At 38.0% G+C, this 14,442-nt stretch overlaps 1 protein-coding gene across 5 annotated transcripts in view; it reads left to right on the forward strand.

Moving 5' to 3' along the window:
• The window catches only part of PPP3CC (protein phosphatase 3 catalytic subunit gamma), a 71,830-nt gene that overhangs the window by 23,564 nt on the left and 33,824 nt on the right, over nt 1-14,442 (forward strand). For all 5 annotated transcript variants that reach the window (XM_036450620.2, XM_036450622.2, XM_036450618.2 and 2 more), the window contains exons 3-4: nt 178-302; nt 6,791-6,902. In XM_036450620.2, the coding sequence (XP_036306513.1) occupies nt 178-302; nt 6,791-6,902 (237 nt within the window). The remainder of the gene's footprint in view (nt 1-177; nt 303-6,790; nt 6,903-14,442) is intronic.

Raw genomic sequence — 14,442 nt, forward strand, 5'->3', positions numbered from 1 at the left:
CTGCCTCCTTCATGGCCTCACTGAGGAATGAGCCCGAAACCCAGGCATGTGCCCTGACTTGGAATCAAACCATGACCTCCTGGTTCATATATCTACACTCAACCACTGAGCCATGCCACCTGGGCACCTTCTCTTTTCTAAGTTTTTTATCTCAATGTGTTGTTGTTTTTTTTCTAGTGTGTGGTGACATTCATGGACAATTCTTTGACCTGATGAAGTTGTTTGAAGTTGGAGGATCACCTACTAACACACGCTACCTCTTTCTGGGTGACTATGTGGACAGAGGCTATTTCAGTATAGAGGTAAAAATTAAACTGGATGTGTTGGAGTTATCATATTGTGTGTGTGTTTTTAATTTTGTTTTCCATTCTTTAGTAAAAAAAAAAAAATCAAATGAGAACATCGGCAGAATTTATAAACTTTGTTACTTTCTGTCATTAAAGTGAGAGAGAAATATTTTATATAAAAGTTCTTTTTCTTTTTTTTTACCTAGTAGAAAATCTAACAAATAGAAGGCTATATTAACCCAGCTTTGTAAGTAAGTTAAATGATTACTTAACCTTTTCTCTTTGAAGATAGTGTATAGGCTGTATATAAATGACATAAATTGCTATTCACCTTACATGTGGCTTGAATTAACTGACCTTAATTACAAGATCATGAGTTGCTGGGCTACAGTTAAATCTTAGATTAGCTGCCAATGATAAATAAGCAGGTGCTTAGCTTATTAAAGGAATAATTTCTGATGCTATTACATATAGTAAGCACTTAATAAATGTTCATTGAAGGAAAATGATTAATTAATGAAATTAACTTAAAACCTTATCATTTACTTTTATATATTTTAAAAATTGAATGATGAGAGGAAAAAGGTTACAATTAAAACAAACTAAGTTTTTCTGTATAAGAGAAAATTGTTTAAAACCTAATGCAAGGGCTTGAGTACAATGGAACCACAACATATTCATGTTTAATGGCCATTTATTAAGCTGTACATACTTGGCAAATAAGTAATTTTGAAATAGTGTGGGTGATTGAATTTATAATGTTCTTGGAATAAGCATGAGATGAGGAAATTGAGTCTGCTTGCTATTCTTGTAGTATTTAGTTTTGCCTCTCCCTCAGACTGTGAGAATCTCACTGTACTAAGTATGTTTCTGGTGGTTAAAGATTTATTGTTCTTGCAGCATCACTTATAAATACAACTCAGCTACCTCACCTGGTGCTCACCCATAGAAGCAGCAGTTGTTGTAAAACTGCCTGAAAAATAAATGACCAAAGAAACAGACCTTTCTCTTCAGTTAGATAGGCAGTCTAAACTCATGAATCCGAAAAGTTCATGTTATCTGCCAGTGCCTCATATTCATTTACTGTCATCTATGAAGACAAAGGTTAATGATAGATTCTAAGAAAATATGCATATTTTTCCTACTGCCCAATAAATTCTTAGTCTTTAAATAGGTACCTGGGATGGGAAGAGGTCATACTTGTAAACTATATTATTGAACAGCTTTCCTATTCTTATTTCCTATTCATATTGTATAGACAGTGAGCCAAAAGTATGGATGTTTGAAAGTCACATTGAATATTTACTTCTTTGTGTGTTTGCTAGCATTAGGTGTTAGAGGCTGAAGAGAAGAATACAGAGCTTAATTAAGTTTTAATTAGTCATTTAATGAAACAACTTTTTAAAATTCTTATCCAATGATATGTGGATTGATTTTAGAGAGAGAGAAAGAGAAAGAGAAGGAAACACCAGTGTGAGAGAAAAACATTAGTTGGTCCTATAGGTGCCCCGACCTGCAAACTTTTTAGTGTATGGGATGATGCTCCAACTAGCTGAGCATCCGGCTGGGCTGAAACAACTTTTTAAAAATATAAATATTGTGCCAAATTATCTTCCAAATTAACTCACATACTTAAAAAAGTTTTAGGCTATCAGTGTATTCAAGAAAGCATATATAAAAATTCACAATGATTTTTATACAGTACTAGAGGCCCTGTGCACAAAATTCATGCACTTGGGTTGGGGCCGGGGGTTCCTCAACCCAGCCTGTACCCTCTCACAGTAAAAAAGCCCCATGATCCATTGTCCCAAAGAGATAGGTCCTGCTCACCTGGCTGGGGCTCTGCGATGGATTGCCCCTGCAGAGGCCCTGACCACCCACCACAGTGTAGTTGCTGGGTAGCCTGGGCCTCTCTCTTTGGGGCGATCATGGAGACCCCCTGGCCGATCATCCGCTGGCTGGTGGCCTGGGCCTTCCTCTGCAGGGTGATCACGGGGTAATGGCTAGGCCCCCGACCAGTTGCATCACACCTGCCTTGGCTGGCCTGGCACCAGTGGGTGTTATAGCTTGGCCATCCAGAAGGTCGTCTGGATGGTCATTCTGCTGTTTGGTCATTCAGTCGATTTGCATATTACACTTTAAAATATATATATATATATTGATTTTTTACAGAGAGGAAGGGAGAGAGAGAGTTAGAAACATCGATCAGAGAGAAACATCAATCAGTTGCCTCCTGCACACCCCCTGCTGGGGATGTGCCTGCAACCAAGGTACATGCCCTTCTTTTTTTTTCTTTTAATATATTTTATTAATTTTTTACAGAGAGAAAGGGAGAGGGAGGGACAGAGAGTTAGAAACATCGATGAAGGAGAAACATTGATCAGCTGTCTCCTGCACACTCCCTACTGGGTATGTGCCCGCAACCAAGGTATATGCTCCTAACCAAAATCAAACCAGGGACCCTTCAGTTCGCAGGCCAATGCTCTATCCTCTGAGCTAAACCGGTTAGGGCTGCATATTATACTTTTATTACTATAGATTATTATAGATAGTAGTATTTAGAATATTTTATTACATTTTAAAAAAATATTTTAAGTATTTTTATTGCTTTTAGAGAAGAAGGAAAAGAGAGAGAGAGAGAGAAACATCAATGATGAGAATCATCGATTGGCTAACTCTGACACAGCCCCCACTGGGATCGAGCCCACAACCTTGGCATGTGCCCTTGACCAGAATTGAACCTAGGACTCTGCAGTCTGAAGACCAACACTCTATCCACTGAGCCAAGCTGGCTAGGGCTTGTTACATATTGTTTTCCTCACTCATCAACAAATGTTTCTTGAATACCAACTTTATTTATTTACTTATTTATTTATGTTTTAATCTTTATTCTTGAGCGTATTATAGATAACCCCCCCTTTTCCTCCTTGCTCCACACCACCTGGTTCCTGCCCTGCCCCAGGCCTTCACCACCCTATCTATTCTCTGTGTTCATGGGCAGTGCATATATGCCTATAAGTTATTTGGTTAATCTTTTCGTGCACCCTCTTCCCTGTGTGATTTTTAAAAAAATAATATGTTTTATTGATTTTTTACAGAGAGGAAGGAAGAGAGATAGAGAGTTAGAAACATCAATCAGCTGCCTCCTGCATGCCCCCTACTTGGGATGTGCTTGCAACCAAGGTACATGCCTTTTACTGGAATCAAACCTGGGACCCTTCAGTCTGATGCTCTATCCACTGAGCCAAACCAGTTAGGGCCCCTGTGTGATTTTGAGTATCAACTTTGTGGCAGGCTCTAAGGATAAAACAGTAAGATTCATACTGTCTGTGGGAGCCGTCAGTATAATAGAAAATATATACTTATGGATAAATCTTTCATTATAAAATAAAAATATGTATTTAATTATCAGCAGTATTTTTTTAAAATATATTTTTGTTGATTTCAGAGAAGAAGAGAGAGGGAGAGAAATATCAATGATAAGAGAGAATCATTGATTGGCTGCCTTCTGTACACCCCCTATTGATGATGGAGCCCAAAACCTAGCCATGTGCCCTGACGGGGAATGGATTCATGACCTCCTGTTGCATGGGTCGACCTCAACCACTGAGCCACTAGCTGAGCAGGGCAGCAGTATTCTTCATATTGGGACCTTATGTAATGTCTGACATACAGTAGACACTCAATTTTACCATTCCTCTATTGTTGGATAATTAGGTTTATAGCAGGTCCTGCTTATTGCCTGCCTCTTTCTCTTTCCTTACTGTCAGAATTCCTATTTTGTTCAGATAAATGAAATGGAGGGTTCAGGGAGAACATTTGATTTCAGAAAGGGAAGGCCCTTATCCAAGTCCCAGGGAATGAATTTATGTTGGTTTGAACTAGTCCTAACAGTCCATTCCCTGTCATAAGTGGATTGGTCTAGGGATAAACATGGAATCCAGTTTTACGCCATAATATACACTGAGTGGCCAGATTATTATGATCTCTGAACGCATAGTAATATGGCCACTCAGTGTATATCCTATATAAATAAAAGGCTAGTATGCAAACTGTCCCCTCGACCAGGGATATGACCAGCAGGCAGGCCGGCCAACCACCCATGTTCCCTCCCCCTGGCCAAGCTGGCCAGACCCCACCCATGCACGAATTCATGCACCAGGTCTCTGACACACACACACACACACACACACACACACACACACACACTCTCTCTGAGTGCCAGATTATTACATGTTCAGAGATCATAATAATCTGGCCCCTCAGTGTATTAAATAAGGCGTCTTTACTCAGAAACACACATAAAACAGAGTTATTGATCAGTTGATGAAAATGTTGGGAGCAGAGGACCCTAATTCTGTATTTTCCCCGGGAGCAGTATTGACCAATTTAATTTTTGCAGTAACTTTACAGAACATAGGCAAAAAGAATAAAAAGAATCCCTGTACTTGCAAATGTGTAAAATGCCTGTAACGAAGTTATTCGTTGTTCATTTTTTATGAGAAAAGATTTAAAACAACCTGAATGTTCAGTAGGAAACGAGTTAAATAAATTGTAGTACATTCAGACAATGGAATGTACCAGATAATAAAGTGAGGCTGTTTTTTAAAAATGGAAAAAGAGCCCTGGCCAGTTTGGCTCAGTGGATGGAGTATTGGCCTGTGGACTGAGGGAGTCCCAGGTTTGATTTCGGTCAAGGGCATGTCTGGCTTGCAGGCTCAATCCCCAGTGAGGTCATGCAGGAGGCAGCGGATCAATGATCAGTAATTCTCTATCATTGTTGATGTTTCTTTTTTCTTTTTGTTCATCATTGTCTATCCCTCTCCCTTCCTCTCTGAAATCAATAAAAATAAATTAAAAAAAAAATAAAAAAAGAAAACAACCCTCTGTAAACTGGTATGGAATAATCACTAAAGTGAAAAAAGATAAATGCAGAGCTCTGCTTACTATCTGGTAATATTTCTAGAAGTTGGGGTGATATGCGTATTCATGTCTGTGGGGTAATTGAAGTTGTTAGAGTGTCTGTGAAAGTGCACCCAGGGAAGCCAGGGGCAGGAGCTGCTTTTCTCTTCCAGGGCAGCTGACAGGGAAATAGGGAGTAGAGAGGATATTTTTGGAGTTGGTATTTTGTTATGATTCTAACTAATGTAATTTGATTAGAGAACAAGATATGAATAATATGCATTCTTTGGAATTTATTGACTCCCTTTGTGATGGAGAACATGGTAGATTTTTATGGCTATCCCATATGTTATTAAAAAAATGCATTCTCTGTCTGTTGAACTGTTCTTTATAACTTTGATTCTTTTTGTCTGCTTAGACTATGAGTTACTTTTGGGTTTCTGTCAAAATCTCCAACTACAGTTGTTGATTTATCTGTTTCTCACCATAGTCCTATCAATTGTTGCTTGTATTTTGGGGCCGTATGTGTGTATTTCATGGTTAGCATATACTATGAATCTTCATAATTCATGAGTTCTGTATTTGTATATATATCTCCTTGCTAAAATTTACTTGTAATCCCAAAATCAATAGATATAATACTTTTTGAGGTTCTAGGTCCTCTCAGCAGAAGGAGCTAGGAAATATACACACATATATTTATATTTTATTTATTTCGTTACCTATCCATGTTATCTTAAAAAGCATAAATTCATATGATACCTCTGATTCCAATCCATCACAAAGTGGTTTGGAATCATCATTTTAGCCTTCCCTCTTTCCTGGCTCTCAATATAGTCACTTATCTGCTCCATCCCAGTATACCCAAATAATGGGTACATAATAGTCAACTCATACTGTGAAAAACTAGAGTTACATTATTTGTGTGTATTTTTCTTTGTGTCTTTAGCCTTGTAGTATGCAATAGCATGCTGTTTTCCAAAATTACTTTGGTTAGTTCCCTCCTCCTCCTCTTCTTTGTTGCTTTGTTATCCACTTATAATACAGTTAAGTTCATTTGTTACTGTTTATACTCCATTTTGGTTGATTCATTTACTTATTTTGGGAGGCATATGTAAATCATTACAGTACTGAGGTTCTGGAGTTTAAAGCTGTCCAAGGGGAACAAAAATTGAGAGATTTCTATGAAGGCTATATTCTATGCTCTGTCACATTCTAGGGCAGTGGTCAGCAAACTCATTAGTCAACAGAGCCAAATATCAACAGTACAATGATTGAAATTTCTTTTGAGAGACAAATTTTTTGAACTTAAACTTTTTCTAATGCCACTTCTTCAAAATAGACTCGCCCAAGCCATCGTATTTTGTGGAAGAGCCACACTCAAGGGGCCAAAGAGCCGCATGTAGCTCGTGAGCCACAGTTTGCCCACCACGGTTCTAGGGCAATGGCATATTATATTCACTAACTGAAGGTTTCATGTTTCAACTTGGTAATAGTAGTAAGATATGCCATTACAAGTCATTTGAATTTATGTAAGTTACTGGTATCTGTGTATTTTCATGATCACAAATAAAAATTTTATGCTTGTATTTGTCTTGTAGTGTGTACTGTATTTATGGAGTTTAAAGATTAATCATCCCAAAACATTATTTCTGCTTCGGGGAAATCATGAATGCAGGCATCTTACCGAATATTTCACCTTCAGACAGGAATGTAAGTATAATCGCTTCTCCAGAACTGTTGTAGTTATCCTTTATCTAGTCCTAAAATGAATCAAACATAATGAAACTAATGGAGTTCAGGTGTTTCCTATTTTGTTTTGTTTTCTGGTAAAACCCAAAATTCCACCTTTTAACACATTTATTTTGAAAATAACTTTTGGATTTATTTCTATTTTAAAATATATGTATTTTATTTATTTTTTTACAGAGAGGAAGAGAGGGATAGTTAGAAACATCGATGAGAGAGAATCATTGATCAGCTGCCTCCTGCACACCCCCTATTGGTGATGTGCCCGCAACCAAGGTACATGCCCTTGACCGGAATCGAACCTGGGACCTTTCAGTCCGTAGGCTGACGCTCTATCCACTGAGCCAAACCAATTTCGGCTTATTTCTATTTTTATAAAATATTACATTTGAGCCGAAACCGATTTGGCTCAGTGGATAGAGTGTTGGCCTACAGATGAAAGGTCCCAGGTTCAATTCCTGTTAAGGGCATGTACCTTGGTTGCGGCACATCCCCAGTCAGAGGTGTGCAGGAGGCAGATGATTGATGTTTCTCTCTCATCGATGTTTCTAACTCTCTATCTCTCTCTTCCTCTCTGTAAAAACTCAATAAAATATATTTTAAAAATATTACATTTGATATATTTGGAAAACAGAAAAGTCTAAAAAAGATAAAAATTATCCACAGTCATACCAATGAAAGATAATCACCACTCTCTCAATATTTGGGATTTAATCTTCTATTCTTTTCTATATACATAAAAACCTATCAAGAAATAGTTGAAAATATTTTAAAAATAAAATTTGGCTCATATAGACTGCTTAATAAACTTCTCTTTTCACTTTATGTAATAGTATTTTTCCATATTATCAAATATTTTAATGTGACTTTAAAATGTTATTTTATTGTTTTTAAAGTATTTCATTTTATGAATTTATTATCATGTATCCGTGTTTCCCCAAAAATAAGACATCCTCCAAAAATAAGACCTAGTGCATGGAAAGATAAGACATCCCCTGAAAATAAGACCTAGCACAACTTTGGGAGAAAAAATTAATATAAGACACTGTCTTATTTTCGGGGAAACAGGGTATTTAGCCAATTTAATCTCATCATTTTACTCTCATACCCTGCTTATTTTCCATCTACCAACAGCTGAAATTTTTATGTATTTTATATATAAATTTTATGTTTTTTAACATATTTACTCGTTTATTGTCTTTATCTCTCACCAGAATTTAAGCTTCATGATGGTAGTGACATGCTGTGTTCACTGTTGTTTTCTGAGAAACAGTAATAACTCATAGAAGATGCTTACTAAATATTGGTTGAATTAATTTGTTGAATAGAATGATCATTTAGGACATACTCTCAGAAGAGAATTACTAAGTCAAATGCCATGAACATTTTTATTTTATTTATTTATATTTTATTTTATGTTTGCTATTGATTGCTAATCCTCACCCGGGGATATTTTTCCATTGATTTTTAGGGAGAGGGAAAGAGAAGAACATTGATGTGAGAGAAACACATTGATTGGTTGCCTCCTGCATGAGCTCTGACCAGGGCCCAGGCCAGGAAGGAGCCTACAACAAGGTATGTGCCTTTGACCAGAATTGAACCCAGGACCTTTGGTCTGCAGGCTGATTCTCTATCCACTGAGCAAAACTGGCTACGGCTTTATTTTTATATTTTAAATCCTCACCCAGTAATATGTTTGTTTGTTGTTGTTGTTTTTTTAATATATTTTATTGATTTTTTACAGAGAGGAAGGGAGATAGAGAGCTAGAAACGTCTATGAAAGAGAAACATCGACCAGCTGCCTCTTGCACGCCCCCTACTGGGGATGTGCCCGCAACCAATGTACATGCCCTTGACCGGAATCGAACCCGGGACCCTTCAGTCCGCAGACCAACGCTCTACCACTGCGCCAAATCGGCTTTAGCTGTTTGTTTCTTTTTATTTTAGAGAGAGAGAAAGGGAAGAGAGAGAGAGAGAGAGAGAGAGAGAAGTACATCAATGAGAGAAAGAAACATCAATGGTTGCTTCCTACATCAACTGGGGATGGAACTCACAACTTTTTTGGTGCACAGTACAACATTCCAACTAACTGAGAGTCACCTGGCCAGGGCAGAGGGCATGAGCATTTTATACAGTGAAACAAAAATATTTAAATTTTAAAAAACAAAATAATATTATACCTTTTTTATTTTTTTTATTTCTTTTATTTTTTTATTAAATTATTATCTGTGTACATTTTTTACATTGCCCCCCTCCCCATACATACCCACCCACCCCAGAGTTTTGTGTCCATTGGTTGTACTTATATGCATTTATACAAGTCCTTAGGCTGATCTCTTATCTCCCCCAGATCTCCCTCCCCTCCCCACTGTAATTTGACAGTCTGCTTGTTGCTTTACTGTCTCTATATCTGTCTTTGGTTCATCAATTTATAATGTTCTTTATTATTCATAAATGAGTGAGGTCATGTCGTGTTTCTCTGTCATTGACTGGCTTATTTCACTCAGCATGATGTTCTCCAATTCCATCCAGGTTGCTGCAAATGATGAGAATTCCTTCTTTTTTATGGCAGCATAGTATTCTATTGTGTAGATATACCATAGTTTTTTGGATCCAATCATCTGCTGATGGGCACCTAGGCTGTTTCTAAATCCTAACTATTGTAGATTGTGCTGCTATGAACATAGGGGTACATATATCCTTTCTGATTGGTGTTTCTAGTTTCTTGGGATATAATCCTAGGAGTGAGATTACTGGGTCAAATGGGAGTTCCATTTTCAGTTTTTTGAGGAAACTCTATGCTGTTCTCCACAGTGGTTGCACCAGTCTGCATTCCCACCAGCAGTGCACAAGGGTTCCTTTTTCTCCACAACCTCGCCAACACTTGTCGTTTGTTGATTTGTTGATGTTGGCCATTCTGACAGGTGTGAGATGGTACCGCATTGTTGTTTTGATTTGCATCTCTCATACCTTTTTTATTTCTAAAATATTAGAATGTTTTCTATAAAAACAAGGAAGGTAAATTAAATCTCTTGGGTCCTGTCTGGCTCTAAAATCTACCTCTCCTAAATATTCCTGAACATATAATATTACTTTGGTGTTCGTATAATTGATAATTTGATTATAGATTTCACTTAGTGTCCTGTTCATATTTTTCTTCAGATTACTGTTTTGGGGGAACATGTTATAAAATATTTAAAGCTTTATTCCCAGAAGAATATTTAACACTGAAAAGACTTTTAAATTTGTTCTCTGAGACAAGAGTTTATTCACCTTTCCACCCCCCATAAAAATATCTTTGCTTACAAATGAATTACATTTTGGTAGTGTCCATATGTTCATCTTAACTTTGGTTGCCAAAAACTTCCTATTTTGGAGTAACTGTAGTTGTAATGGCAGTTCTTCCTCTTAGTAGAACCAAAAAGGAAAGATAGTTGTTATAAGAAATGTTAGAGTACGAACACTTAAAAAAAAAATCCCTCTGACAGAAAAGTCAGCTACAGATGGGTGAGATACAGTACAGATCACTCCATCCTTTTGGATTTATTGGAATAAACACGATAAATCAGTAGATAATCAGAGTTAAAAACAGTGGATCTGTGGTGAGTTTTGTTTAAATTAATGTATTTGAAGAGCAATTTTGGAATATCTGTAAAGATTTTGATCCAGCCGAAACCGGTTTGGCTCAGTGGATGGAGCATCGGCCTGGGGACTAAAAGGTCCCGGGTTCGATTCTGGTCAAGGGCATATACCTTGGTTGTGGACACATCCCTAGTAGGGGGTGTGAAGAGGCAGCTGCTTGATGATTCTCTCTCATTGATGTTTCTAACTCTCTATCTCTCTCTCTTCCTCTCTGTAAAAAATCAATAAAATAAAATAAATTGTAAAAAAAAGATTTTGATCCAGCAGTTTGACTTCTACAAATTTATTGTGCAGATTATATTTTGTGTGTTTTTAATGCTGCATAACAGCATTAAAATTTGCATAATAAATTACCCCAAATGTATCTGTTTAAGACAGCACACTTATTACTTCAGTATGTTGAGGAGGCCAGGCACAGTATGGTGGAATCCTCTGCTCAGGGTCTCAGTGAGCCAAAATCAAGGTGTTGCCAGGGCTGCAGTTTTCATCTGGAGCTTGGGGTCTTTTTCCAAGTTCACTAGCCCAATTGCTGTGACTGTAGGATAAAGGTTCCCTTTTTCCTACTAGCTTTTGGCCAGAGACTGCCTTCAGCTTCCAGTGACTGTTTACTGTTCCTAGCATGTGGCTTCACAATGCGACATACTTTCTTCCAGGCTGCCTGAGTGTGTCTCTCTGTCTTCCTCTTCTGTGATTAGCCAGCTGAAGAAAGCCCTCTGTTTTTCAAACACCCACCTGATTAGGCCAGGCCTATGTAAGGAAATATCATCATGGGAGTTTCAACATATCACCGGGTCCACCCACTCACAGGGGCACAGATTATACAAAGGTGTAGGTCATTGCAGGCCATTTTAGAAATATCTACCACACTGTCTACTCAAAGAGACAATAAGATATGGAGTTAGCCGAAACCGGTTTGGCTCAGTGGATAGAGTGTCAGCCTGCAGACTGAAAGGTCCCAGGTTCGATTCCGGTCAAGGGGATGTACCTTGGTTGTGGGCACATTCCCAGTGGGGGGGTTGCAGGAGGCAGCTGATCAATGTTTCTCTCTCATTGATGTTTCTAACTCTCTATCCCTCTCCCTTCCTCTCTGTAAAAAATCAATAAAATATATTTTTTAAAAAGATATGGATTATATGGATGTTCATTGTAATAACAAAGAGATAATGTCAATAAGGGCCTGCTTAAATAAGTGATAATATATCTAAAAAATGGAATATGAGGCAGCTGTTGAAAGATCAAGGTGGCTCTAGATACAAAGAGATGTTCAGGTATATTGTTAAGTGACAGAAAGCATTTGCAGAACATGTATAGTGTGATCTCCTTTGTCAATTAAATATATAATGTACAGAAGAAATTGGTTACAGTGATTACCTGTGGGGAGGTAAGTTAGGAGGACTTACACTGCTTAAATTATCTTTCATCACCAACATGCACTTCTATAATACATGTTTTTAATTGGTCAAGGCACATGCTTGGGTTACAGACTGGAACTCCCATGGCAGATGTACAGGAGGCAGCCAATTGGTGATTCTCTCTCATCATTGATGTTTCTTTCTCTCTCCCTCTCCCTTTCTCTCTGAAATCAATAAAAATATATACTTTTTAATATTTATCATCCTATCTAACAAAGAGGGAATATGCTAATTGACCCTTATGCTATCACAAAGATGGTGGCACCCACAGCCAATAAGGAGGGAATGTGCTAATTGGCTCTCCCACCCTCAAAGATGGCAGCGCCCACAGCCAATAAGGAAGGAATATGATAATAGACTGCCCCGCTCTCAAAGATGGCGGTGCTCAGTCCCCTCAGCCCCAACAGGGTGGCAAGTGCACAGCAAGGCAGGCCCAGCCACTCCACACACCTTCCTCCAGAGTTCCCTAGTCCCCTCAGCCCTCCAGCTTCCCAGGGCTGCCCAAAGCACAGGTAATCAAGGTCGGTCGAGGCTTGTGCTGCCAGCAGTGGCAGCAGCAGAGGTGTGATGAGGCATTGCCTTCCCCTGATCACCAGGTCACCTTCTGTCCCTGAGGGCTCATGGACTATGAGAGGGGGCAGACCGGGCTGAGAGACCCACCCCTCCAGTGCATGAATATAAAGTCATAACCAGGCTTCTAATTGTTCATAATAGCATTACTTATAGTACCCTGTTTCCCAGAAAATAAGACAGTGTTTTATATTAATTTTTTCTCCCAAAGTTGCTCTAGGTCTTATTTTCAGGGGATGTCATATCTTTCCATGTGCGAGGTCTTATTTTCGGAGGATGTCTTATTTTCAGGGAAACACGAGTAGCAAGAGAGTTGTGGTGTATTAAGTTGTGGTGTATTCATAAAGTGAAATACTGTGTACACATTTAAAAAAATAATTACAAAGCTCTTTGTGCAAAAATATGACATGATCTCCAAAATATGTCAGGTACAAAAAGCAAGTGCAAAACTGTGTATATGCTGCTATTTATGTAAAAAACAAAAGGATAGCAGAAACCGGTTTGTCTCAGTGGACAGAATGTCAGCCTGCGGACTGAAGGGTCCTGGGTTTGATTCCGGTCAAGGGCATGTACCTTGGTTGTGGGCATATCCCCAGTGGAGAGTGTGCAAAAAGCAGCTGATTGATGTTTTTCTCTCATCGATGTTTCTAACTCTCTATCTCTCCCTTCTTCTCTGTAAAAAATCAATAAAATATATATTTTAAAAAAGGATAATGTAGGAGGAGAATAAATATTTATATCTGCATATGTATACATAAACTATTTTTGTAAAGACACCAGGAAACTAGTTATACTGAAGAGAAGGAGTAAGAGGCACTGTGTATCCTTCTATAGCTTTTAAATTTTAAGCCACGTAAATGTATTACCTTTTTAAAAATAGTAAAAACAAATAAAATTAAAACAAATATATAACCAATGGCTAATCCAGGTTGTAATTTTTTGCAAATAGCGATAACCTTCAAAATTATTTTTAAAGAATGTTGTTGAAAATTTTGTTTTGTTAATGTACAATATTACTGATACTAGTTAGAATTTGTATCAGTGTGATCTTATGAGTGATGTGCATTTTTTCTTCATTATAGAAATAACTAGAGTCCTTGTGCACTGATTCGTGCACTGGTGGGTTCCCTCAGCCTGGCCTGTGAGGCAGTCCAACGTCCTCCAAGAGGTCCAGGATTGCGAGGGGGTGCAGGCTAGGCCGAGGGACCCCAGGGGCGCATGAATCTGTGCACCAGGCCTCTAGTATGCATATAAGATCTTTGGTTAATCTCTTCCTGCCCTCCCCTCTCCCTGTGAGATTCATCAGTCTGTTCCATGTTTCCATGCCTGTGGTTTCTGCTCCTGTGTTGAGCGTCTGCCCCCTGGGGGTCAGTGCACATCATAGCTACTGGCCAGTCAGCTGGTCACTTAGGCTTTTATATATATAGATCGTTTTATGGGATGGATCTTAACATTTGTCATGAAAATGAAGCCCTTGAATAAGCTAATTTAACATTTTGGAATTATATATTTGATCCGTTAGAGTCTCCCATTAAATATTTAATTAAAAAATAATGTTAAGAGCATGAACAGGTTTGTGTTTCAGTTCTGCCACTTAGTAGCTTGCAACTTTGGGCAAATAAGCCAAGTTCTTCAGCTTTTAGTTGGTCCGAAGGTTGTGGGTTATTGTTAAGCTGAAATACCAAAATTTATAGATTATAAATATAAAGCAGGATATAAGGATGTAATTGTAAGGAGATACAAAGAAGCATAAGGCATGGCTCTTGTCAACTTGGATGCTATAATAGAATCAGCATATGTTGTGATATATCAATAGATGATCTTAACTGTTGTCATGATAATATAGAATACTATGAAAGTTTTTAAATTTATAGTCCTCA

Source organism: Pipistrellus kuhlii, unplaced genomic scaffold, assembly GCF_014108245.1.
Source record: "Pipistrellus kuhlii isolate mPipKuh1 unplaced genomic scaffold, mPipKuh1.p scaffold_m20_p_21, whole genome shotgun sequence".
NCBI classification, from domain to species: Eukaryota; Metazoa; Chordata; class Mammalia; order Chiroptera; family Vespertilionidae; genus Pipistrellus; species Pipistrellus kuhlii.